At 40.4% G+C, this 27,822-nt stretch overlaps 1 protein-coding gene and 2 long non-coding RNA genes across 7 annotated transcripts in view; 1 reads left to right on the plus strand and 2 right to left on the minus strand.

Moving 5' to 3' along the window:
• Positions 1–3,129: 3,129 nt before the first annotated feature.
• Positions 3,130–10,146, minus strand: LOC135301735 (uncharacterized). Its single transcript, XR_010363461.1, has 4 exons — positions 6,135–10,146; positions 5,769–5,854; positions 4,701–4,837; positions 3,130–3,851 (listed from the first exon to the last, which is right to left on the minus strand). It is a non-coding gene; the product is annotated as an uncharacterized LOC135301735 (long non-coding RNA).
• A 98-nt stretch (positions 10,147–10,244) lies between these two features.
• The window catches only part of CPNE8 (copine 8), a 70,042-nt gene continuing 52,464 nt past the window's right edge, over positions 10,245–27,822 (plus strand). For 2 of the 5 annotated variants that reach the window (XR_010363460.1, XM_064422092.1), the window contains exons 1-2: positions 10,253–10,632; positions 23,485–23,525. Coding sequence is in view for 3 of the 5 variants with exons in the window: in XM_064422092.1 (XP_064278162.1) it covers positions 10,493–10,632; positions 23,485–23,525 (181 nt within the window). In the remaining 2 variants the exon portion in view is untranslated. Of the gene's footprint in view, positions 10,633–23,484; positions 23,526–27,822 lie in introns of all 5 variants that reach the window. The other 3 variants (XM_064422091.1, XM_064422090.1, XM_064422088.1) reach the window with 3 other exon arrangements.
• LOC135301737 (uncharacterized) lies at positions 12,150–13,369 on the minus strand. The gene is made up of 2 exons (XR_010363463.1): positions 13,278–13,369; positions 12,150–13,120 (listed from the first exon to the last, which is right to left on the minus strand). It is a non-coding gene; the product is annotated as an uncharacterized LOC135301737 (long non-coding RNA).

Genomic DNA, 27,822 nt, shown 5'->3' on the forward strand with positions numbered 1-27,822 from the left:
AGAGTAATGCAAAACAGATTCTTGTGCGGTGTCTGCTTTTTAGGATCACCAAGGGCTGTGGGGAGGACATGAGTCAATGGTGCAGAAGATGGTTATGGCTTGGCTTCTGCAGCCTGAGAGACTCTTTTACCATGTCAAGTTCACAGACTGTTTGGGAAGCTGTGCCAAGGATGGCCTACACTAAAACTGGACTCAGGATTAGTGTTGTGTGTAGCAATAATGTAGTGTAGTATTATGTAGAATTACCAGTTATGTGTAGGGAGTTTACCCCAGTGTTAGGAGCCCAAGTTTGTTCTTCATATATATTAATGCTGAAAACTCTATAATATTTTCCCAAAAGGCTTTAAAAAAGTAGACACTTTCAACAGTAAAAGATTTTTTAGTGCCTTTCCCTTTCAAAAGTTTATAATGCTTCTTGGGAGACACACAAACTAGACTCAAAATATATCTTGCAATCAAACGTCTTCAAAAACTATTATATATCCCTACATGGCTATGCTAATTATACCACTATGGAAAAGATACACCAAAACTGTAAATAATTAAGGACCTGAAGTTAATATTTAAAGTGTAATATTAATTTGTACTGAATTATGTGTTAAATTCAAGAGGGTTAATTAGTTCATTGATCATTTCAGTTCTATTGAGTTCCTTTAAGGATGAATTTGGCCTAGATTGTTTAAAATACAATATGTTTAAGAATCATTCTAATCCTTCTCTTAATCAGGCAAAGTAAAGTTAATTTACCATTTTAAAAGCTACTGAACTAGCTAATTTATTTTTTTGTGTGTCTACAGTTAAATTTTAAATCAAACATATAAATATGAAACAGGGAATCACTATTCAAATAAAAAACTTTTTTCTTATTTCAAGGAGTTTTGTCTTTATCTCTGAAGCACATTCGGAATTAAAGTCCATGTGACAATTTTAAAATTGGCCATTTACTTTTTCTTTAAATTTGTTTTAGAATTCTTTGGTGGTTTGTTTCCTTTTTATTTATTTTTCCTACCAGAAGAAAAAAAATTGAAGTGTTTATGAAGTTACTTTCTCAGCTGGGACAAATACTGGTTGTGCTGGCAGCAAACCAGCATCTTTTTTGTAGAATAACTTGAAGAAAACTGTGCTATGGTTACCTAAATAGTGGAATAATTTTCATAGAATTCTTGCTACTGTGGCTCTGGAAAGTATGCTGCTGGTATCTGGCAATTGCCCCAAACTAATTAGTTCTTTATTTTTGAAGATGACTGTTTATTTCACAGTCGAATAAATAATGTGCATGAAGTCATTTTAGGAAAACAAATAATGTTTTTATCAGGATGCAAAACCCTTCTGTTCTGGTTTAGGGCAAATTTGGGGAGAAGCCTCTGAATGGGGTCCCTTTAGAACCCTCTGAATGGGGTCCCCAAATGGTTTGGGAAAAATTTCCTTGGAGGAAAGTGGAAAAAAGCTGTTAATTTAACAAACAAAGCATTCACAAGCATAAGAAATGAACTTATATTAAACAATAAAGCCTCTCGCTGTTCTGAAGAGATGGAAACTCAGAAAGCCCCTGCTGTGGCTGCAGCTGGGCTCGCTCGGCCTCCTCTCCGTCCCTCCTGCACTGGAAAGGCCGCGGCCCCGGCCCTGCTGGGCCCAGGCGGGAGCTCCTGGAGCTCTTCTGGGAGTTCAGTCCAGAGCAGGGCTGAACAGCTCCAAGAAAAAGAAAAGCCAGAGTCCAGGGAAGGTCTCTGCCTCAGCTAGCTAAGCCCAGCTGAAGCAGAGCAGAGCTCTGTCCTGCTGTCTGTCCGTGCAGGCAGCGCAGCAGGAGCGGGAATGTGGAGCAGAGAGCGCAGCTCCTGGGAATCAACTGCGCGCTCCTGCTCCCCCTCGCTCCAGAACCTGCCCCACAGGTGCACAACTTCCACCCAGCACAGACAGAACAGACAGCTGGGGATAACACAAGCATCATAAAGGTACCCCAGGACACCTTCTAAAAAGGAGAGGAAATGAAGGGTTCTCACTTACCACAGATACAGAATTAGAAGTCCTGACACTCATCCGCACAGCCCGGTCCATGGTGCCGATACAGTTTAATTTTTCATATTCTGTTAAGTAACAGAATCTAATTTACCACCCATTTGAGAAATGTTGTGCAATCTTTAGTAGTATTTTAAAGCTGAAAATAAGTAATGGATCAGGTCTCATTTGAGTAATTTGTGGATATGAGTAAGTACATTGAGAGAGCAGAATGACATGTGAAAAAATGGCACTATTGTACTTTGTACTTCTCACACAGGCAAAGCAATGCTGCAATGAACCCCTCAAGATCAGCAAATGTTAAGAGTGAGCTTTACACCTCACTTAAGAGACAGACAGCTGCTGCCCAACAACACAGTTATGAATTCAAGCACATGGTTAAATGCATTCCTGCATTAGTGCCACAGTTGTTCTGGAAGATAGTCAAACTCATTACATTATTTGGGCTGGAAATTTTCAGCCTCATTAAAACCTTAATTGCTTGAATGTTGCCATGAAATGAGAAAAATCTGATGGACAGTGTTCCCAAAAGACAATCCACATGCTGTTAACTGTTTGTTTAAGGTATTTTAATTGAATGGAAAATAATATAAAATTAAAATTCATGAATGAGGGAATACATGAGAATGAAAAAAAAAGAAATATTCTTACAAAATTCAATTTTTTATCTGCGGTTATTTTCTGTTTTCTGAAAGGAAAAGAAGAAACTCTGAAGGTCTTCTTCTCTAGATATTTTAGTGACTTGCTAAATGTCAGTACTATAAGTCACACTGCCTTTTTGATAGTTCATTAATAACGCAAAATTAACCTATATCATAAATTAGTGTTTGGTATCTAGGATGGCAACTGTCATTATCAAATGCAATCAAAATAAATGCTGTAAAGCTGGAAAATTTAATTCATAGTTATAAATGAGTCATGAGTGATTAAAATCAGCTTCTCTGAGAGTTTGTATAGTAACTTTGGAGCTTGCTTCTGGTAAATTGGAAGAAAAAGAAGACAGTGTCCTGCAGTAATTGTATTTCTTCAAAATTTGTTGTGTACAACAACAAATACACATTTGTTGTGTCCCTTTTGCTGCAGAGATCTCCTAGGTGTGTAGGAAATAGCCAGGCACACTGAGGGGCAGAGCAACCCAGGTCACTGCACAGCTCCTCCCCTGAGAGAAACCTGGTGTCTGGTTGCACACTGGGAGAAAACTATGGGCTCTGTAGTACCCAACCACACTGAGTAGCTCAGAAAATTGCATTTTATCTAAAAATGATAAACTTTCTGTGAGTAGCTGAAGAAAAAGCCCCTACTGCTTGAGGCCTTGCCTGGAGGTGAAAGCCAAAGTGGTTAAATGGATCACAGTCTGCTTTGTCAGACTGAGCACACGACCCTGATGCTCCTATCGAGGACTAATGATTGATAATTATGGGGGTGGAGGTGTTTCATGATATTCCTATTATTTCTCAAGCAGTTGTTGCTGCTTGAGTCCTTGCAGGTGGAGGCACAAAATCCATTGCAGAAGTCAAATCAACATCACAGATAGTACTGGTAAGATCTGTTACCCACTCAGAAAATCTTTCACCTGGGAAACAGAATGTTTTATACCCTCACACGATTTCACAAATCTTTCCAGACACAATTCCTCCTCTCTCTAGAACCCAGACCATAGGAACCCATTGTGTGGGAGAGAGGCTTCTGCTTTCTGGTTCTGTGTCTAACAGTGAATTATCAAATATGACAGAAAGTCTTAAGGAGCCATGAGGTTTTTCCTCTCTGGAAATAGAACCATCTTCTCTTTTTGCCCAAAGGGCATTTGTCGGTTTCTTCCACAAAACAAGTACAATCTTGGGGGAAAAAAATAATCAAGTCAATAAAGTAAATTACACACAGCCTTCAAAATTAATTTGGGACAGAGCTTCACTGTAAGCTTGACTGCATGAAAAATAGTACATCGAGGTACCTGGCAATGTGCTGGGATTTCACTGATCTTTGAAGGAATACAGAAACACCTACGACTTTTTTTTTTTTTTCCAAATGAGGAAGCCATAGAAATGTTATGGGCACATATGGTGACAAGTTTTCTGAAATTCCACTATCTTGGCTTACACTGAGAAATTTGTGAAAGAAACTGTTAAAAAGCAATTGACAGAAAAGTTTGAGTTTGTTTCTTGCTGGCTAATTAGAATATGTGGTGTTACCCTGACTCCACAGAGATCCTTCTGGGAAGATGAAATGATAAGTTTATCTGATATATCATCCAGAGTATTTATTTATGTGAGTTCAAGTGTGTGACTATTGACAAGCAGTGGATCCAACACTTATCCAGATTAGTCCAGGTCATTCCCCTCACCGTGTACACATTTGTCTGAATATTTACAGGTAGGTAATAGATAAGCAATTGGTGCTTGACATTTGTGTTGGAGTCTACTCACAAAGATTAAATCTGTGTCTGTTTTGGCAGAGTTACTGATTTCTTCCATGCCTAAAATGGCATGACCCAATATGTCCTTGATGTTATCAGGAAATACACAAAGCCACGTGCATGAGTACTGAAGCCACCACCCTGGTCATGGAGGAGGATGTAGCAGTTTGGGCACTGCTGCTGTTGGGTTCAGAAATGCTGTAATGATTTTTTTTCCTAGAAGACGGAGTTTGACTTTAGTTGCCATGAAGAAAATAACTGGATAACATACCTTTAAATTGTAGAGGCTATGTGCTAATTTCTTCTGCATTAGCCAAATTCACAAAGCAACTGTTACATATGAAGACTTGGCCTCCCAAGAAGTATTGCTAATGTTGGCATTGATTTTATGAATATTCTAGAAGCATGCTGAGGGAAAAGATATGGGCCGAGATTAGACAGAGAAAGAAACTGTGAAACATATTATTCCTAAAAGATTTGTAACAAACAAATATTTTCTGCAAATCAGCTGATATTTCTTAGAATTATGGAAGACCTAGAAGTGATTTGGCATGGAAGGGAAGGAAAAAAGAATTCCAGCCATCAAGAGTAGTCCAAGAACATGGGAAGTAACTGAAGAGCAAGAAGTAGATTCTCCTCTACCTCTTCTGAGACTAAAATACTTTCCTGAATTGTTCAGCTGATCTTGTGACAAACATCTTGAGGTTTCATTTTGGGGCTGTCTAATCTTATGTTAATAAAAAGAACATTGTTATTTAGAATTTCTAAGATTAATTGTATGCAGACAATCTTCTTCTTACCATCCTTTCTGCCATAGTAAACACTTAGTTTAGCAGAACCTGGAATTATCTGTTACCATGAGCCAGTCATAAACTGTCTTTCTAGAGAATTTATTTAAAATGCATCCCGACATTTTTCTGGCAGCCTGTCCACAAATGAAATCTGGATGGCCAATGCTTAGTTGAAGGTAAATGAATAATACTTTTTTTACCCAAAAACATCTAATCAGTTTTCCTTGTCCTTTAAAATGAAATCTGAACTTCTGAACTTTAATCTGACTTTGTTAACAGTTAAAAGCCTGTACTAAAAATACTCCTAAGCCACATTTTTAGAACTTGAGTTCCACACTACTTGCTTCACTCTGAGAGCCAGAAAAAGTGCTCAGTAGATTTTAAATTCCTCTTTTCATAGAGATGTTACTATGCAGTGCTAGGTGTAAGATGTGAAATGGATTCCATTACACCTCCTCAATGACTATGAAAATGTTTCAGCAGTCTTTGGCATTTTGAAGAGCTCTTGAACTAACTGAAAATTGTGTCAGGAACTGACGCTACTTAACCTGGTTCTATGGAAGAACACTTAGGATGTGGCAGGAAGGCACCTTATGGTTGTGCTGCTGATCTCTGTCTTCTTGCCTGGATCAAACTGGAAGAAAATTTGAAATAATACATGAAAATTATCTAGTGCTAAAGGTACTTTGATACATAACATAGTTCTAGTGTAAGTGAATATACTATAGTGAGACAAGGTTATTTGTTGGATAGCTGTCCTTTGTGTGTATGAAGAGGAGAAGTGTTATTTATACTTTGTGATTTTCTTCTGCATGGAAACAGTAGAGAGGTACACAAACTAAAGAATTACTAATTTCATCATGGTACAGAAAGGGTGAAATTTTTAGCTGTCTCTGCACTGATGACTCACTAACCTTCCTCACGCTTGTGCCATGGTGACAAGGTTTTCTGGGTCCTCACGACAGAGGTGCTCTTATGCAGACAGCGAGGAGAGGTTTCAAAGGCTTTTAAACACAGAAGACCCAGATACTTTTTAAGAAGAAGAAATGTATTTTTCTTGACACCTGTGAGACTGTAGACACTAGTCCTTGAAAAAGTAGTGTTTAAAGTGAAACCCTGAAAGACGTGGAGAGTTTTTCTTTATGTCTAACCTCTGAGTCTGACACCTCTTTAGACTTTATTTCACAAAAACAGAGCTTCATCAGTATTTGTGTGTTTTGAAAGCAGATCACAAAATGATGAAGTTATAGGAGACAGTTCATCCTAGAAAAATAAAGGGACTGAATGTATCCATCAGCATGTTCTGTTATAGATGGTTAAAGCCTGCAGTCTGTGTTCAGCCACGGTTCTTGCCAATGGTTCCAACAGTGATGGTGGCACTGATGGTTCCACTTGTACCAGCAAATGCTAAATTCCTTGTCTTTGTTCAATGGATTGAAACAATCAGCACTAGCAAAGCAGGAAATTAACTATATTAATCAACGGCAGGAAAGAAAGATATAACAATTCTCAAACTGCAGTGTACATTAGGCTTTTGGAATTGTTTCAGTGCTGTGTTCAGTTTCAGACATTGGAATTGTTTCAGTTATCAGAAAGGACCAAGTTATGGCTAAGTTCACCCCATTTTTCAGGTTCTTGAAAGAAGCAGTTTGGTGGCATCCATATAAAAATAGAACATCTGATTAATATTACTTGAGTGATCTATTGCATGGAGACTTGAAGAAGAACACAGGAATATGGTATGTTCATCACAAATTCAGACTGAGTAGGCATGTCATTGTCATGAAAATGCATTGTAGTCACATTGTTCTGTTCCAATAATGCTGAATGCACTTCTAAGCTCACTTTTATAATCATCCACCTATTCTATCACATAACTAGAATAGATGCCATTTCCAGTTCCTTAATTTCCTACAGATTTGTCTGTGTGTGGTTTATTTTTTTTTAGTAGTACAAAGACTTAATCATAAAGCTTCTTTTTTGAGATGTCTAATAATGGCAGAAAGCTGAGGGGGTGGAGGGAAGTAATCAATGTTTGCATCCTGTGGCATTCGGCTTCAATTATGCTGCTGAAACCTGGAAGCTGTGATGTTTTAAAGCAATCATCCAGTGTTACGCATTACAGCTATTCTGGAATCTCTAGTTTGCTCATAGTTTATGCTATAATTACTGCAAATATATCCCTCATTCCTTAAATTAGGTTGCAGGTATTGAAGCAAGTTATGTAGGCATCTGATAATTAGCAACAGCTAGTAATAATAAAGTAACAATCACAAAAGAAAGCAAGGAAAAAATGTCCTGGTTTCCATTGCAAAATTTTCAGAGTCACTGATGTCATTCAAATGTCAGCTTACCGTATACTACACACAGCTCTTATGTTTCTTTTTGCACTGTAATCTGATAGGTATTTTGTACATAAACTTCAGGTACTAAAACTGCCTCTGTCCTAATACTTGGACATTGTTCCAGTCACCACACCCTAGTGCCATTTAAGAATGAGAAAATACAAGGTGCCTCTCTGTAATGATAATAATGTATATTTAGTCCCATTGGTGCCTATCTTTCCACTCTCCCTTGGTTTAGTTTCTAGTTTCTCTTTCCCATATAAATTATTCTCAGTGCATGAGAACCATGTACTTTCTCTAATCTGAAACATTAAAAGACAAAATAGTTGTGCCTTTATAAATGTGATGAGAGAAGATGGATATCTCCCCAGCAACACTGAAGACTTGAATTTCCTTAACTCCTCCATTATTTTCATAGGCTGCTCTATTTATGGAATCAGCAATCGCCAACAATTTCCATTTTTCTAAGCAGAATAAAATATTAAGATCAGGTAATATAAAAAAGGATCAAAACAAACCCCCACGTAACCAAAAGTAAAGTGGATTAGTAGAGAATAATGCAAGATCATGTCACACTTACACGATATACTTTTAAATTACTCACACCTATAGTATTGTAACAGCTATATCATTTATGGTGATGTACTATCCTTACTATCATAACTCTTCATACGTTTTTGGTTATTCATGCCATGCTCTGTGGGATACACTGTTCATGTTTAGATCCTTACAGTGGATTAGAAAAGAGGGAGGAACTGTATGATAAAGCTGAAAAACAGTTTGGTTTTTGAGAAAAACTGTTCTTTAGCTTTTAGTCAACTGGTAGCTTATTTGTACTCAGCATTAGCCTCTCGAGACAGCACTGCTCCTACACCCATCCCTTCACATTACTGTACAGACAAAGACAGTAATGAACTAAATCCTTCTTGGTTTTTTTTTTGTTTGGGTTTTGTGGTTTGGCTTTTTTAAGGAATTTCAGCTGCAGGCCTACTGGTTTGGCTGCCTGCAGACACACCTAGAATACTTGTGAAGGTACGTGGTTTCTTGGCTGTAGGGAGAACTTTAGACAGATTGGTTTAAGAGGAAATACTTTGGAGATATCTGATGAGAAATTGCTCTGTGTTTAACAAATTGCTCTGGACAAGAGAATGAAAATAAAGAAATGAGATTTCAGGTGATAACGTCCTGAAAACAAAGAGCCAGATGATTAGAACTGGGATGTGTTCAGAAGTTTCTGAATAAAATATCCATGACATCTTCCTTGAGTTTCTGCCACTGGAGTTATGTTTCAGATGTGTGCTGTGCACAGGGAGTAAATCTCCTGTACATGAGAACATGCTACTGTCTTCTGCATTCCCACTGCTGTTCCTTCTGTTCGCTATGAGCTAACCAGGTGTTGACATTCAGGTTCTCTGACCATTATTTTGATGTACTACCTGAGATCAAGCATTGAACTTGAATTGCAGCAACAAGAATCTAGAAATTAAATTCAAAATGAATGTATTTTGATAATGTTTGTGGCTTAGGAGTTACATTTTTTTACAAATAAACACATTAAACTTTTTTATTGCTATATGTAAAACTCTCAACAGACAGAGGAGTAGAGGAATTCAGTACATGGTTTTGGGCTTCAGGATATGATTTTTTACATGTGTAAAAAGTATGTATTATTTTACATATTGTGTAGCTACAGACATGGCATTTCATTTGCCTGTGCCTTAACTTCCCACCTGTGACATGGGAATGGAAGCACTTCTACCTCTCTTCAAACTGCTGAGAAATGAATATTGAGGACTACTTGGATGCCATAATAATGGATACAAATTAAACCCATTACATATAGGATGATGGAGCTGTCGTGATTATGGTGGATTACTGTGAACAGATTCAGGGCAACTGGACTGGTGGTCTTGGAAACAAAAAAGGAATGGGTCTGCGCACGTTTGAGAGAGTGAAGCCCCCGTTTCTCAGTGTGTACCCGAGGTAAATTCGCCTGTTGCAGCTGGAAGGGCCGTAGCCTTTCCGAGGGCAGGCACGGCCGCGGCGCTCCCCTCTGCCGGCCGCCGCCCTGAGGCGCCCTCAGCGGCCGGGCCCGGCCCCGCCGCGCCCCCTGGCGGCCCGGCCGTGCCCCGCCAGCCGCCCGCCTTCGCCGCCCGCGGCTTTCGTGGTGGCGGCCCCGGGACGGTCACCCCGCGCCCGGCCGGCGCTGCGGGTGCTCGGGGACCCGCACTGACGCCGAAAGAGGGGATTCCCGCACAGCGGAACGGGACACAACGGCGCGGGAGTTTCCGTGCAGGAGCCAAGGGGAAGACACCGGGGAGGCTCCTCATTCACTGACGCGTAGGGAGGAGATTCCCCGGACAGCCTGCGGGACGGGACGGAGCGGGAGTTTCCGTGCAGGGCTCAGGAGGGAAGAGACCGGGGAGGCGCGGAAGCGAAATCGCTCGGGACCGCACCCTGGGCACGTCTCCAGCGGGGCGCTTCCCCGGCCCGCCCGCTCTGGGGTCGCGGTGGCCTCTGTGCCTCATTTCCCGAGGGCTGCGCTCTGTCCCCTCGCCCGGTGCCGCAATTCCCCTGAGGGCTGCGCTCTGTCCCCTCGCCCGGTGCCGCAATTCCCCTGAGGGCTGCGCTCTGTCCCCTCGCCCGGTGCCGCATTTCCCCTGAGGGCTCCGCTCTGTCCCTCGCTCGGGCCGTCGGGCGCCCCGCGCCCGGGGCGGGCACGCGCGGCTCCCGCTGTTGGTGACGTCACGGCCCGCTGCCGCCCCGCCGCTCCAGTCGGCGGGCGCATCCCGCGGGCGCGGAGCGGTGCGGAGCGGAGCGGGGCTCCGCGCCACGGGCGGCAGCGGCGTCGCGCTGTGGAGGCCAGCAGGCGCCGCCTCCTCCTTCCCTCCCTCCGTCCCTCGTTCCCGCCCGCGCCGCTCTGTCCCATGTTCGGGCTGGGGAAGCCGGCGGGACAGCAGGAGCTGGGCAGAAGCGGTGGGCTTCCGAAGATGGCGTCCGTGGGGGATTTTAACGTACTCAGCTCCAGCATCCCGGCCACCAAGGTGGAGCTCTCCGTGTCCTGCAGGTACGGTGGCTGGCGGCCGCGCCACCCGCTCGCCCCGCGGCGTCGGAGGGGGCGGACGGGCGGGGACCCCTGGTCCCGGGCTTGTCGGCGGAGCGGGCAGAGAAGGGCAGCGCGGGACGCGCTCCGCATGCCCCGCGCCGAGCGAGGCTCTCGCTGCTGCCCTCGGAGCGCGCCGAGCGCGGGCAGCGCATCCTCGGGCAGAGCCCGGGGCCGGCTGCCAGCCCGCTGCAGCCCGCTGGCCGCGCACCGGGCGTGTCCGCCGCAGGCTGCTGCCGGCGGCCCCGGGGCTAAGCGCCGGCTCCCGCGGGTTCCGCCGAGCCGGGCAGCGGCTGCCGCCGCCCCGCATCGTGCCCGCGCCGCCGCGGAGCGGGACTGGCGTCGGCGAGCGCGCAGGGCGCGTTACCCGGCGGGTGTTTAACTTCTGGAGCTGTCCCAAGTGCCGTGGTGGGGACGGAGACCTTCTGGCCGCAGTAATCCTGCCGTGGGTTCTTCAAGGCTCTCTTGCAAAACTTAGGAGTACGGGCGTGTTGTGTCGCTTCGTCATGTTTTATCGTAAGGCTGCTGCCGAGAATTTGAGGGAATGCCAACCCACAACACCAAATGTAGCGTCTGTGGTTTTGTTCCTTTGACGCTTGTTTATCGGAATTTCAAAAGTCCTGTTTTCTCCCGTGATGCAGAGATTTTCTCATTAGAGGTCTAAAAATAGTTTTATTTGTGCGCTTTTTTATTCATGTCTTCGTTCACATTCCGCAACTTCCTTAAGTATTTCCTAGTAGTTGCAAAGCGGTGATGGCTTTCACCAGAGCTGGCAGCTTCTAGCGGAAAATTTGAACTGTCAGTGTATTTCCTGACGGGAAATGAGACAGAGTTTCTTCTGCAGTTATACAACATTTTATAATGTTGCTGTTTACCAGTACTACTAGCACGATAGAACGGCAGTGCTCTAAACTTAAATTGTCAGACCACTCCCTCTCTTTCCTTAGCAAATAAAGTCTGATTTGATGTTTTATCAAGTGTGGATTTCAAAAGAAGGCTGAAGCAGTGAGAAATAGAGTAAGATTAAATTTTTACTATTGAGTCACTATGCTGACATGTAAACACCCCATTGTACTTGCTGTCTCTGCAAGGTTCACAAGCACCAAGTGTTGTCCGAGGAACGGTGTAAAAGCAATCCAGGACCTTTACTTTGCTTTTAAGTAAAGTAGTTTTACTTTGTTCAGATAGCCTGTCACAGATGTCAGAGCATTTTGCTGAATTTGACTCAATTCACTTAGTATGGGAGTTCCTTTAATTCCGGGTATCATTTGCCATGTTTCACAATAATCCATCAGATTAATAGAAATGCAGGTATAGAGCATAGAAGCATGATTCTGACCTTACTTGTAACTAATTTCAGTATATAGTTTACAGCAGCAGTTTCTCTGTAGGTATTGTTAAAAGCCATGTCAGTTTTGTTAAAACTTTTTAATTTGTCTTGATGTCAGGTGCAGAAAGATGGGAATTTCCATGGAGATTCCTTTCTTCTGTATGTGCTGGATGACAATTTTTGATTACAAAATTATGCTTCAGAGCAGAGTATAAAATGAGTGACACTAGGGCAGAGATTAATGGTTAACACGTTTGTGATTCATCTGTAAACACATTTATTGGCTAAAGCTTGTGAAATGTGGTGTTAAATGGAATTGGGAAAGACTGCAAGAGCAAACTGCAAAATTCAGAGAATGCTGAAAATTCTTTAATAATTAGCAGGTTTGTATTCCTTAATACCTGGAGAGAATTGCTTTTAAGAACAGTTTGGTCATGATGTTTTTTTCCCTTGATACCTGAAGAGTTGTAGGACCAATGAGGTCACTAATTAACCATCATTTATTCCTAGATTTTTTTCTTGGGTTTTTCTTTTTGCTTGGCTTTGGTGTTTTTTGTTGTTGTGGTGATGTTTTGTGGTTTTTTGGGGGGGGGGTTGTTTGTTTTTTGTGGGTTTCTGCTTGTTTTCCTTGTAGGACATGAGGGAAGTTCTTCCAGTTTGTACAGGTGGTGTAACTTGTGGTCAATGAAACAGTGCAAACTGTTTGTGCCCTAAAGTAAATCTGTGATTCTTCTTTCCTTTGTTCTGTCTTTCTGTTTGTCTTATTCAGTAAGGATACAGTTTCTATTCCTTTAGCTCACAATTCCATGTGATTTATTTGTCAGCATTTCCCAATTTGCCTGCATCCTCATACTGCCAGTGAAGTATCCAGATTCAGCACTGTGCAGATGGTATTGCACTACTTGATATTCTCCAAGCCACCCTGGTTTAGCTTCAGAGTCACATCAGGTAGCCTTTAGGAGAAATGCATCTCATAGGATGAAAAATTCTGTCAAAATTGTAAAATCCAGAAGTGTTTTGGTTGTCAGGCAATGCTCTTTCTGGAATTTCTTTATGACTAAAAGTTTTTAATATCATTCCCATGGCTTTTGAATGCCAACATTAGCTGTAATTTAAAAAATCCTAGAAAAGCAAGAAATTAATTTAATTCTAGTTATTACTACTCAGTCCCTATCAAATAAAAACTTCACGATTCTTTTCTGACTCTCTAAAATGTAGTTTATCAGGAAACAGAAGTCTTTGACTCAAGAGCCAACTCTAATATGGCAGAAGAACTTACATATGTATCCCAGAGGATCCTCTGGTGTTGGTAGTTGTCCACTATTGTCTGGATCAGTTGTTGTAGCAGCCATCTCCCTCTGCACCCTGCCTTGTTCACAGGTGCTGAAGAGCATTTATGACCTGATGAAAATGTTACTGTCACCTGCCACGCAATCTTTAGTTGTTGCTGCCCCGTATAATTTTGCACAGTTGTCACATGGTGAAGGACCAAGACCTCGTCCCTGCAGTCTGTGTGAAGGAGTGGAAATAGGCTGCACTCTGTCCTTTTACTCACTAAGTTTTCCAGCCCAAGGATTCCTCTTCCTCTGCAGGGGTGTTTGCTCTGCGTGCTGATTGTAGGCCTGTGTCTAGACACGACTCTTCTCTTGCCAGCTGTGTGTGAGCTTGTGGTCTTATGTGAGCTTCAGGTGAGCTTCAGGCCATATACCTGTCATCCTCCTTTCCCTCTGTTGATGTTGTTCACTGATTCCAATCTAGTTAAGTCTTGGAAAAACTTCATATTCTGTTCCTATCCTCCCTCTGTTAGTGCTGTTCTGTGTGTTGATTGAAGTAGTTTATCTAATGCTGAGAACTGCAAGATTGTGGTTATGGTGCTCTGTGTGAGCATACAGATTTCGGTGTATTTTAATGGGTTCAAGTTTTTAATTTTTTTGTTATGATCTGTATAATGATGATTTCTGTTTATCACTGTTACTGTGTGACAGGCCTCGGTTTTTTTCCTGTAGTACCTGATAATTCTGTAGCCATTCTGCAGTCTTATGTTAATAAAAAGGTCAAGTGTTTTGTTATATCTCATGTTAATGTGTGTTTATGGACTTGTCAATCAGAATTATCTTATTGAGAGTGTTTTTTTAATATCTATAGGAAAGTGAAGCTGTAGTTTTATCATTTTGACTTGTAGTAGTGTATCAAAGATGACATGGTTATTGGAAAGAGGGTTTTAAAATATTGACACAGTGCAGGGTCACTTTGCTAATTCAGAACATTTGTTGTGATAATACTGCTTTAGAAGGCTTTATGTTCAATCAGGCAGTGTGTCTTTATTGGTCTGGGTTTATGTTGGATAAACTCTACACTGCCTGTGTTCCCACAACAGCGTTATGTGTGTAAAGGCACCATAAACCCCTTGTCACAGCTAATTCAACAGAAATACAGTTGGTTGCCCATGCCTGTTTTGGATCAGTCCTATGCCACTTCACAATTTGTACAGAAATCTAACATTAATTAATGAGCTGAATGGAATTAAGCAACCCCTATTCTCAGTAATTGAAATTATTCAATTTCAAGTTTCTTGCACAAACAAAGCATACCACTTCAGACTTTTTCGTTTTGTTTGGTGGCGTGAAAGTCTTAACCAACCACTTCCAAGTGTTTGCAATACCTAAAAGTATGTTTAGGTATATCTTGGATTTTCCTAGGGACTGATTTCTGGCAAGATCATGTCTCTCCAGCCATCATGCTTACCTTCTCAGTTTTTAAAAAAATATTCATAATTTGTTAGAAGTCTCTGTCACAGAAAGATATAACAATAAAAGAGATATTCATAACAAATTATTTGAGCTTGTAATTCTGTATAGTAAAAATACAGAATATAAAATGAATTTTTATTGTAAACCTGGTTTTCATCTTCCTGCTTTCTTTATGTGTGTGTTTCTAGCTTAGATTAAAAGTGCATGGAGTGGTTATGTGACTGCCAACAGAAGGTTGATTTTACATTGTTTTGTTTTTTTAAATTATACTGGTTAGGGAACCAACTGGTTTCAGATGAGAAAAAAATATAAATGCTTTGCAGTGTCCATAGCCATGGAGATGCATTCCTGATAGACTGCAAGTTTAGTTTTCACCTGTGTGTCTCTATTGTTTGGAAGTTAAACATGCAGCAGTGTGACTAATAGAATTTAAAGCAGATTTTTTGCACTGTAAGTTCTGTCCTGTGGTAGCTAGTGATGGGAAAGATGCATGCTAGTGTCTTTACAAACAATTCCATGGGTGAGTGTCTTAAGGAGATATGGGAGTTAGTGTCTTTGAAATGGGTCTTAGTGCCTCTGCCCACCTTATGCTGCAGAACCCAGTTTGGCTCCTGAGCTTAAGAGTAGTAGACAAATGGATCAGCACACAGTCTGTTGCAGAACCCACATAGCCCAAATTTCTAAACTCTGGAAGAAAATGACATGTTCAAGGGGAGAATGTGGTAGGTGGCTTGGGAAGGCTGTACCTTCCTAGTTCTGCAGCCACTGGGGAGAGGAAGAGGACAACATGGGGCTGGGATTTTAGGATAAAAGGGGGCTGTGTCCTCTGAAACCTCGAGATAGAAACCCCATGGACATGTGGCTGAGTGGGCTCTCTCCCTTTATTCAAATAACGGCGTAGGACTCCTCTGTCTCCTTCATGGACAGTGGCTTTTCATGGAGTGATTTTCCACACACTAGGGACAGGCTGTTTTAACCCACCCCTGAGATGGGTAACTGAAAGTTCTTACTAGATCCCTTGTGGTGGATTCAGGTGGAACAAGACTGAATGAGCAGTGTATATACAAATGGCAGGCTTATTTCAGAACAGTTTGGTTATGTTGGAAAGGAGGCATGTATCTGCTTTGGTTATTATTTATATAAATATAATTATATAAAAGTATAAAAATATCACTTAGGAAAATATACAAGGAAAAGAAAGACAGGGTAAGAGTACAAAAAAAGAGGAAAAATATCACTACCGATGGATCCAGCACTGAAACTCAATTGTTGCAATTTTGATGCCTTTTGATCAAAGTTTTGGTCACAGTCTTTATCCGTTGGAGCTGGAGAAGTCCCCCTGTCGTGGTTTGGAATAGGAGGAAATACAGGGAAGTGATGGGTGGGGAGAAAAGATTCAGTGGGTTAATATATGTTCAGTGGGAAGGCCCAGGTGCCTCCCCTGGGAGTGGAGTCTTATACTGTGGATCATGCACAGTCTCGGGGTGCTTCAGGGGACTTTGAAGATTTGTGGCCCTTTCTAAGACATGACCACTGTTTCTCATGACAGCACAGGTTGAGCCAGTTGTGACTTATCACAAGATCAAATTAATACCTTCAGGCTTACCTGTGAGTGTCCTGATACCTCCCCCAGGGGGTGGTTTTACGCCTGAGTCTCATCAGGAGAGGACATTGGCATGATAAAAACCATTACCTCACCTTGGATCTGCTTCTTACTGGCCTTTTTGGTTTGGTGTGGTCATCCTCTGGTGGCTGGGTGTGCACCTCCTCACCCAAAAATTCTTCTCCTCCCCTTTGTTTAGGGGTTGCAAATCTGGCCCCAGCAAAGTACCCGTTGCTTTTGCAAGTCTGATTTTTGAGTCATTAACCTTTAACATGTCAGTTCTCATGCAGGCTTCAGGTTTCACGCAATCGTAAGAGTGTCAGGACTTGTCAGGTTTTGTATGAACGTGCCTTTGAGCTTTGTTTGGTTTTACTTAGCTGCAAACCCAAACCTGGAATCTTTTTTCTAGTTCCTGGGTGGCTACTGCTTGGTTAGTTTCCCTTTGGCTTATCCTTGTGTAATTTTGTGGTGTAACCATATTTCCTTCAGCAGATAGTAGCAGCAGGTAGTTGTTATGTGTATAATGATGTATTTGTGACCCTGACAGAATGGTGCTGTGCAGAGGAGCATCCGTCACGGTGTGATAGCAGAGGCTTTGCATGTGGGGGCACAGGATGTAGAATGGAGTTGCAGATGGATGAAGTCAGGGCATGTTAACTCAGCTGGGGGGCCTTGGAGTGGGGAGGAAGAAGTCGTCAACATCATACTCCTTCTGAGACTATCTCTTCCCCGCCTGCCACTGCTGTAAACCTCATGGCTGTCCTCAGACAGGAGGTGGGACACTGATGGGTGGCTCACTGTAACACCCTCCCTCAGCTGAAGCCCACTGTCCTAGGTCTCAGGTGGCATACAGGAAGGCCTGGCAGCAGGAAAAGATCTAGGAAATGGGTGATTCTTTGTGTATTTTTATGAAGATTTTCTGTAGTAGTATTATTTTTCTCAATTTTTTATCTGCCTGTCTGAGCAGTGGCTCAGTGACCAACAGTCCTGCACTGGCAGAGTAAGGATGACTATTACATTGATGGTATGTATTTCCCTTTAAAATTACTTATTTGAGGTATACCTTTTAAAGGTTGTTTCAGAAAAACTGCAAAACAAATCTGTAGGTTTTATATGCTGTTATACATTAATGAAACACTGTGTTAGATGTATTACACATTCCTAAAGAAATCAGATCTCACATAGGGCAGCATATCCATGGATTTGGATGGTCTGGGTGAAAGTAACTGGAAAGGAGTGGTGAGTTGACAGTGGATTGAAAAGCTCTTTTGACCACCAGCAGTCTCTAGTGCCATTTCCCAGGACACATCACCAGAAGTCAGAAACTGTTTACCTGCCCAGTCCTAGCAACATAAATGTGGGTGGTTTATTCTGTTGGTTTCAAATAGAATTTTGGGTTAGTACTGAAGCAGAGTTCCACCAGTTTGTGATAGTACTAATTGGTCTTTTTTTTTTTAAATTTAAACTGGGATAGCTAAGATTATGTTTAGGTCTGTTTCATCTGCACAAATATATTTTTATAACCCAGTACATCCCATCTGTTTCAACAGAATTCCTGTAAAACTATTGCTGTGTTAGAGTAAATAAACTTGGCGATTCCTTTGGGGTTTTTTAACCCTCAGGAGCAATCAGCAGTTTTAATAGAGGTTTCATCCTAAAATTGTTTGTGTACATCTAGCCCAAGATGGCTTTCTGTGGGTTGTGTTAAAACTCATGGAAGCACTGCTGATCTTACCCTTCTCATTGCTTCTCACTTTCTTTTTTCCCTTATGGCTTCTGAATCAATATATTCTTAGCTTGACAATCAAAGTTACCGTGAGGCTGAAAATTATTTGTTTTCTGCTGAATTACTTCTCCTGAGGTTATGAAGAGGTATTGTGAATGTTTTCTTAAGCTTGCACCTCAGAGATATGTTTGCTTTCTTCTGGTTCTTCTAGTGCCCCAGAGTGGAGATGGTTTGAACAGAAAGAAACAGGTCATCCTAATTGCCTGTTAGTCAGTAGAGTCACTGTTGTCTCACCTGTGAGCCTATTGTAAGAAAAGCAGTTATTTTGACAATAATGTAAAATTCTGAGAGATTGTCTGATCTGCTGTTAGGTCCAGGGCATTCTGAATCTAGAGATGTGGAGGCTAATAGCTGGCTTTGTTGTGCTCTGACAGAATGGAGAAGGAGAGAGTAAATAGCTGTGGAAGGGTGACTACTTAAGCTGCCACTAATAGTTTGTGCAATTACTCTGCAGGTAGGTCAAGTGGGCTCTTCACTTGAGTGGACTCTTTGGCTCATGCATCATCTTAGGACTGATCCTTGCAAGTTCAGTGGCACCATTAAGGCTGAGGGGTAGTGCCTACGGGGTAATAATACAGTTGTGTTACAATTAGTAGTACAATGGGTACTATTCTGCACATTAAAAAGTGATTAGGATGCTCCTTTCTGGAAAGCATTTGGATGCTTTCCATGAAAAAGGGATATGGGCCCATCATTAAGTGAGGGAAATAGAAGTGCTTTTATTTAATGAACTAGAGATAATTCCTTTTTCTATGGATTGATAAAAGTGTAAGAGAAGTAGTGTGTGCTTGTAATATATAACACAAATATGATATACTGAAAATGTATATTTTCTAAAAATTATTTTGTATGAGTAACCAACTTCTGTGTTTGCAAGCTGCTGAGTGCTTCACAACTGAGAAGCCTTTGCATGCATTTAAATGTAAGTCTAAAGAGGAAGAGAAACATAAAACCATAGCACCCAGAGAGATTTTGACAAATTAATCTGAAGTGAATCACATATTTATGTTAAAGATGTCAGAGAAGCAAAGTTGGAAGCAAAGTAAGTCTTTTTCCAGTCAATACAAATTGTTAATTTGTTTTAAATTTTGAGACTACAAAAAGCAGATTTTAAACTGCTCACTTCTGTAGTTACTGTGGTCTGTTTTTCAAGGCCAGAATTCTACAATTTCTGATGGGGGAGTTGGATTTAGTTTTGCTTAGCAGTTTGGTATAACAAAAGCTTAAAAAAAAGAACTTACGGAGAAGGAAGTTCAGATATTGATCGCTAAAATAAAGTAAAATTTGAAGGAAAGTGTGTGTGAACAAGAAGAGTAAATGCTGCTCTTTATATACATCTGACAGCATACACATAGGGCATAGTGGATGAGAGATCATAGGAAGCAGCAAAGGCTGTGATGGTTCCTGGTGAGCTACCACTGCTGACTAGATCAGTGAATCTTGAAGCACCTCATTTATACATGTGACTTGTTTTAGTTTAAGCAGTACAAAACACTTGGCATTAGGAGGCATTTCTTTACTGAGAGGCTGGTCAGGTGCTGGAAGAGGCTTCCTGGAGAGGTCGATGCCCCAAGCCTGGCAGTGTTTAATAGGCATTTGGACAATGCCCTTAATAATGTGTTTTAACTTTTGGTCAGCCCTGAAGCGGTTGGGCCATTGCGCTGGATGATCATTGTAGGCTCCTTCTAACTGAAGGATTCTAGTCTAAAAAACTTCTTGAGCACTGGACTGTCACTTTGATACATTTTTAGGGAGTTTATGAAACTAAGTAAACAAAGCTAAATATGTTTTAACTTTATCTTATTTACTAATCACTTTCTTTCCTGCCCTGGGGAAATGGCTCTCATTATACAGAAAAAAAATTAGCCCAGCATTTCCAGCATCACTGCCATGGCTTCTATTAATTGCTTTCCCCTTAGACATCTATGCTGTTGCAACTGTTTTGGAAGGTCCACACCAGAATTCCTTCAAGATCTGTGCTGGTAGAATAATGCTTTCTGCACAGATGTTCCCAGACTTCCTTGCTATAGGTGTTTGATGTGCATGTTTCTCAAGAAAAAAGTTCTGGGTTTTTTTTTTCCCCCTCTCTCATAATTGGTAGAAATTCCATTTCTTTTTGCATTCTTTATCTGCAAGGCTTAGTGGACAAAAAATATACTCACAAAGTTCAGTTAAAATAATAGTCTGTTTCTTTCAATACTTTGGTTAGGAGAAAGAAAAAGAAGTTTCGGATATTTCTGGTTTCTGAGTTTATGAGCTTTCCTGAGACAAAACAGCTTACTACCAAAGACAATGCTTTTCTCACTAGAAAAATACATTCTGTATTGCTCAGCATGTGCAGAAAGTGCCATTGAAAATGAAGAGTACAAAGACCACCTAAAGTTCTAGAAATGCATTCAGTCTGCTTTCGGTTTTGTGTTCCCATTCCTTGTAGATTGTCCTATGCACAGTTACTGTAGAGTTTTACATTTAAAGGAGCACTTTGACTGTTATTCCCCTGAAATGAAAACGCACAAATGAAATTGAGCAGCCTATTGAGGTGTTAGGTGATTACTGGCCAAATCAGACTCTTTTTTATTCTTTTTTTTTTCCTGTTGGCACTTTTTCTTCAAAATTCCTTTTGAAATTGGCTGCATTGCTTGAACAGCTTGCCAAGTTCTTACGTTACTATTTTGGCTGGCTCTTTATGATTTGGACAATCAGGCGTGCTGCAAACTTTGCTAAAGACATTGTTTATTTGTAGGAAAGTGTGTGAAGGGTTGAACTGAGGGTTTTGCAAGTTCTAGTACTAGTTCAAAACCACGACTTCATTGCATGAACTGACCTGAATTACAGTGTTAAACTTGGGTGTCTACCCTTGCAGTCCTTTCAGGGATACTGCTTCTGTAGAAATGTTCTTAACCCATTAAAGATTCTTTATCTTTAGATTCTTTAAGATTCTTTAAGAACCTGTGGATTCTCAGCTACAGATTCTTACCTTCTTTTTATGCTGTTCCTATGGTGGCTGCTTTTTGCAGCTGCTGGAAGTATCAGGATCAACTAAGCTTTACAGTACCAGGCCACTCTTTATGTTAGTATCTATATGGGAAAATAGAGGGCAGCAAAACTTAAAAAGGAACACAAGAAGAGTAAGAAATATCTAAAGAACTCAAAGCACCTTATCTCAGTATAAGCATGACTAAAATTCCTTAATCCTAATCTACACTGACAAGCACTAACATAACAATTATAAGGTCACTGTATGGTGATCATGCAGAGGAATTAAAATTGTTTGGATTTCTAATGGTGAGTATGGGAGTCCTGTTCCAAAATCTAATGCACTGTTTGTTCCATATAAGTCTAATTTTGAAGTTTTATTGCAATTCATTTTGGGATAATCCCATTCTAGTTACTAGGAATTAGTTGTGTATCTAGGTATGTATAATTAAGGAGGAATAGGAGGCAATTTTCATATTGGGCTGGCAATTCCAATATTACAGAACTTGCTGTACTGTCTTTTAAAGCAGTTTGTAGTGATTGTTGTGAACTACTGATTTGGGTTCACTGATTTTCCCATGTTTCTTAATACTTCCAATTTATATTTGCATGATTTTCTTCAAGGTAGGATATGGTTTCACTGGGTACAATTGTATGCATAAAAATTACATTTCTGAATGGGCTAGAGAAGTTCAGAATAATTAGTGTGTGCAGAATTCAGGTGTATTCACAAGTAGTAATATTAAAGCTAGTGTGTACTTTGGCTAGATTAAATAAAATAGATCTGTCCAATGTTCTTTTCAAGCCATTTTTTTGTTCATATTGCTTCTTCTGAAGTGTGAACTTGGCAATGGCTAAATTTGGAATACAGTATCTTTTCATTGCTGAAGTCTTAATTGGACCACTTAGAACACCTGTATTGAACAAAATGTTAATATGCTTTTCAGCACTGTTCAGAAGCACAAAAATAATGTAATTTAGATCTGAATGAGAGTAGTTAATAGTGACCCTTGAAGAGGCTCTACTAGTTATTAAAAATAATCAGTTTTAAGGGATGTAAACTGGTTATTTAATCTTTCCGCTTGCTCCTGGGTAGGATCAAAGACCTTTACTAGAAATTGTTGCTGTCTGACTTGATAGACAATGGATATTTCACATCATGTCTCCCACCTTTAACAGTGGAAGATGGTAAAACAATGGAATAAAATTCAGCTTCTGTGCCTGCAGTGCAGAAGTTTCAATTTATGGTTAAACCTGTTTGTGCTTGCTCTGTCTACATGGAGGTCAGCTTCCATTTGTAGCAGTATTTTCCTCATAGATACAGTCTATATTCCTCCAGTTACTCCTGTTTTCTCTGAACTCCAGTGGCTCCATATCTGTCTTAGATTGCAAGAAATTGGATTGTCCAAAACATTATTGCTTGAATTGAATATTTACCAGTATTATGAAGAGCAGGTGATTAGTCTAAAGTGGCATTTTTGTTTGTGTATGCCAGTATGCCTTTTTCCCAAAGGTACAAGACTCCTGACTTGTATTCAATTTGTGGTCTACTGTAATGTCTAGGACTATTTTTGACATAACTGCTGTATATTCAGCTCCATGTAGATATGGTGCATTTTTGCTGTTAAGTTTAATACCTTCCAGTTTTTTAGCTCTTTCTTGTCTCTTTTCAATGGCATCCCGTTTTCAGAACATTTTTCTAGTCTGTCGAGACAGTTTTTAAAATTTATTTAATTTTTTTAATGATGAAATGTTGGTAACTATGCTGAGAATAGTTTCTGGCCAGTCCTGATTCTTTAGAACTGTTAATTTAAGTCTGTTCATCTGTGTATGATTCTCAGCTGGCTGAAGTGTGGATATGATATTGGGACTGCATTCCATAACAAAATTAATATTTATTCCTAGGTGTGTCCTATGTATGGATTAGTTCTCTTTACCTTACTTGTCCATGACAGATTCTTAGAGATACTTCCTGATGGCTCTGAAATCTTGTAGTCAATCTTTTAAGTAAAGTCTAAGGTTTTTGGGTTGAGCTGACAAGTTAATCTCTGGTAGACCTTTGTGATTTAAAGGTGTTTCTCTTCCTGATGCCTGTTACATGTATCTGTAACATCCATGTGGTTGTTTTTTTGATTCATGGTGTTGGAGTGTATGAGCCACAGTTTGCTCAAATCCAAAGTGGATAATAAAATGAACTGTAAGCTGACTCCAGTGTTAGTGCTGACTAAGTCTTGTGTATTAGGAGGGGAGAAGACTAAGTTGACTCTTGCTTAAAAGTGTTAAAAATATATGTGCATTGCTATCTGATTTTCATCTTGCACAATTTTTTTATGCCTAAGATTACTTTTATCTCTTCTTTTTTTTTTTATAGAAATCTTTTGGACAGAGATACATTTTCTAAATCTGATCCAAGTGAGTATAAAGTATTTTATTGTTTCTTCTTATTATGTATTTTAAATGTGCAAACACTGAAATAAAATTAGGTGGGTGGTTTTCTTCAGTGTCATTTAGGTTTACATTGTCTGTGTGACAATTACTTAGAATAATTAAGTTACACTTGAATAAGTTACACTTATAACTAATGTTATGCGAAGTGGAAATTTAAAGACACTTATTAATACTGCTTTCCTGATCTAAATAATCTCTTATTTAGTATTTAACCTAAAGTTTCCTAAAATTAATACATTCTGGAAAGTTGGGTTGTTGCTTCTTTTTTAGTATCTGTTGTTTTTTCAAATTTATTAGGCAAAATACTAAATGAACTAGAAGCATTTGTTGCTGCTAGTACATACTGTCCACTAATGTTAGAATAAAATGCTGAAAAATAAAATTAGGTTAATTGATCTCTGGGAAACACTATTTTTCCTGATCAGCAATGGTATGATGTTTTTTGAGTTAATCTGTTCAGAATTGTAAGCTAGTGACACTCACTTTCCTCATAAGTTGAATTATGACAGGATCCCCCAAAACTCTCATGTCTATGAATTTATGATGGGACTTTTGATTTTAAATCCATTACTATCTTCCTGTATCTGATGCTTTATGAAACCTTTAATCAAGGAACCAAGGTCACAAAAAATTTCCTTTCTGTTCTGATAATGTTACTCAAAGGAGTTTTGTGTGGTTAATATACTAGTCCTGAGGTTGTGGTGTTATCTTGTCTCTCCTACAACTCTCCATTTGCTTTTATCCATAAGTTCAATTTCTTCCTTTAAGCCTGGGCTTTTCTTCCTTAGGATACCACATATTGTGCTTACTGGCATTGGAAATAACCCTAGATACATATACTTGTATCAAGTCTCTGGACATGCAACCATGTGCTGATACTTAAATACTGAGTCATGTGGCAGTATGAAACATTTGAGTACTTTTGTTAATGTTTCCATTCTGCATCAAAAAATTCTTGAGAGGGATTCCACTTTTGAAGGGAAAAGCTTCTACTTCCTGAGGGAAAACTACAAGAAGTTAGGAGTACCTTTGAAGTTTCTAACCTGTAAAGCTTTTTTTTAAAAAACTCAAAAAACAAAACAACCCCAGAAGACATAGGCAATACCATGCCTCTATATGGAGATCACACAGAAACAAAACTGAATGTTTTTCATATTGATAAGGAATTTTAGTTGGCTAAAAAAAATTGTAAAAATTACTTGAGTGGGGTGTTGGATTGGATGATCTTCAAAGGCCCCTAACAATTCTGTGATTCTGTTAAAAAAGACTGAGTTAAACTGTTTTGAAGAATGCTCAGTGGCCTGTTGCCTGTGATGAATTCAGAGATCTCTCATTTTGGCAAAGTGATAGGGTGTCTCTAGTTCTTCAGCTCAAATATTATTAAGGACAAGTGCTTCAATTTTTTATCAGATAGGGCACTGTGTGAGGCATGAGTGGCAGGGTTTGAGTGGCAGGGTGCAGCAGTGTGAGCTGTGTGGGAGAGGGCCATGAGCCACCCTGTGACAGTCACAGCTGGTTCCAGTCAGCTCTGGAAACCACGGCAGCAGCGCTGCCTGCCAGAACTTCTGCCAGCACGCAGTGCCCTGCTCAAACATGTCACAGTAAAAATGTGCCAGCAGTTGCAAGCTAGACAGAGCTGCTGAAGGCACTGCCAGAGCCACATGTGTGCAGATGGACTGCTGGAGATGTCTTCTGGAGAGGAGATGCTCCGTGCAAAGGGCAGTACATCCAAGCTCTGTAACCTGTGCACAGCCCAGGAGCACACAGGTGGACAAACCAAAGTGATCATTGCTGGTGAGTGACCCCTTCTAGGAAAGACATGGAAACAAAGGGGCAGGAAAACCTAAAGAAATCTTAGTATCTATTTAAAAATGTTTCTGAGAAGTAAACTAGTGGTGTGTTTTTATTGATTCAGAGTATATGGAAATATTTTGAAAGTATCACACACTTGCTTATCAATTTGAGAAATTACTTTTCCAATTAATGTAAATAGCTTTTTTAAAGCACTCAAATTGGTGGAGTACTTTAGGGGTCTGGTCTCCAGTTGTGAGTACCCAATCATTATGCCAGTCAGGCCTGTCACAGGTAAGCAGTATAAAACCATGGAGTGCAGTAATACTGTCCTTGGTGAAGAGAGAAGAGGAGAAACTGTTGACTCTGGAAGTACTCATATTGTATTTGCACTCTGGAAATCACTTGTCAGAGCAGCTTTGATTTTGGGTATTCTCCAAACAGGGTACATCCACTTTTTGTACTCTGCAGGTTTTTTTAGTAGCCAGTTTAGTTTGTTTGCTTGTACTGTCCTTTAGTTGGTCACAGGACATATGGCCCTACTGTAAAAGGGGTGAGTGGTACGAAACGTTCTTGTTCTTCTCTGTTTGGAAGTACAGCAGGACAACTTTCCTCAGTGTCTGTTCACTTGGACAAAGGCCATTCTTAGGCTGCTCTGTATACAGTTAGTTTATTCTGTTGCTAAAAAGGTGTCAAAATCAGCATCCTGCCACTGTCACAAGATCCACTGAATTTGCAGCCATTAGATCTCGTACACGATAGAACCATGTAGAGTCATTCTGTATGCTGAGGTCCCATTGCTTTTGGCTAGGCCGGTTCTAATATGCTTTTCATACTCCAATGTATTTATCTAAGGATCATACTGGTAGTGAAAATCCAATTTTATCTTCTTGGTCTTTTTCTCAGAGGGACACACATTAATGTAGTTGACTCCCATGTCAATATAAACAGCCTTGTCCTGAAATTAAAAAGGAACTTGTGATTTTCCTGGTTCTCTCAGGAGATGCGCTTGGCCTTTTTTTTTTTATATTGTAATTGCTACTCAGTATTCCAATTCTGACCAGCCCCTGCGATCTAGAATATTCATGCCAAGAGGAATCTATCACTTTGCCTGCCCAGAGGCAAGTGACAGAAGTAACTGTAGAGATAGTAGATATAGATGGGACAAGCTTGGATAGCCATTGCTCAGGAAGTATTTTAAACAATACTGAAGCTTCTTACTGACAGTGCTTTCTGCTCAGTGGAGCCAAAGCAAGTTGTATATACTGATTTACTGTAGTGTCTGGAGCATTCTGCTCTCCCAGTTTGGCAACCATTTTTTCTAGGAATTTTTTTTTTGATCTATGGGTTTTATTGATTTGGTTTTTTTTCTTGCAGAAAACTGAGCTGAAGTAGTGCTTCCTTGATGAGGTAGGGATAAGACCTGCCAAGGAGACACAGATTAATGATTTTGGCACATTTCTTCTGTCTAATTACGGGCAGAATTGTTTTCTTCCCATGCTCTGACAACTCAAGCTGAGCCCTGCAGAGCTGTGCTGGCAGCAGCACACTCCTCTTGGGGAGCCCTGTGGCTGCTGAGTATTGATCATCAAGAGTCCAGGATGAACAACTGAAAACAAAAAACCTCTTCCCTGAGGAATTTTCCTGTGGAAGATAGTAACAATAAGAAGAATCTCTTGGCAGTTGGGACAAAGGGACCTTAGGGCACCCCTGCCTGGAAGGTTTAAAAGTTGGTCAGTGAAGAGGATTGGGGAGCCCTGCTAGAACTGGTAGCATGGAAAGATTTAGGTAGCATTGGGGAAAGGTCAATTTCATTGTGGGTAAGTCTTCCTTGAAATGGAGTAGATGTGTTATTGTGTTTGGGAAAACTGAGATGGGCAATGTTGATGTAACAGTAGTTGCCAGACTAAAGGATAAGCATATACTCATTGAAAGGGAGAGGACCAGAGCAGGTAAGGGAGGCCCATTCTTTTTGGAAAATTAGATAATCTATCATATTTTGGGAGAGGTATCTATAACAGAGTAATAAGTGTTGACATTTCCACCTTTTTTTTCATTACAAGACTTAATTAAATATATGACATTGTCGTATCAGTGTCCAGAGTTAAAAATTACTAAATATCAATATTCCTGAGTATGGATGTAGCTGTATCTGCTCTTGGAAAAACTCATATGGCAAAGCCTTCCAAAAGGGTTTCTCAGTTACTCTTCATCAGTGTGCTGCTTTGAACTTGCTCATTGCTCCCTCAGTTTTTGTGATTATGAGAGAAAAATTATTTTTTTTTATTTCTGTCTTAGGTTGTGGTTGCATGATATGATGGCTTTTGAAATATTATTTATCCCCCTTTATTCCTTCTTCTGCCTCATGACAATGCTGTTTTTTTTCTGCCACAAGATGGGTTGCTTTATGGAGCCTTTAATCTCTGGTTTGAGCATTTCAAGTGCTTTAGATCAACTACCATATTTATCT

This window comes from Passer domesticus, chromosome 5, assembly GCF_036417665.1.
Source record: "Passer domesticus isolate bPasDom1 chromosome 5, bPasDom1.hap1, whole genome shotgun sequence".
Classification (NCBI taxonomy): Eukaryota; Metazoa; Chordata; class Aves; order Passeriformes; family Passeridae; genus Passer; species Passer domesticus.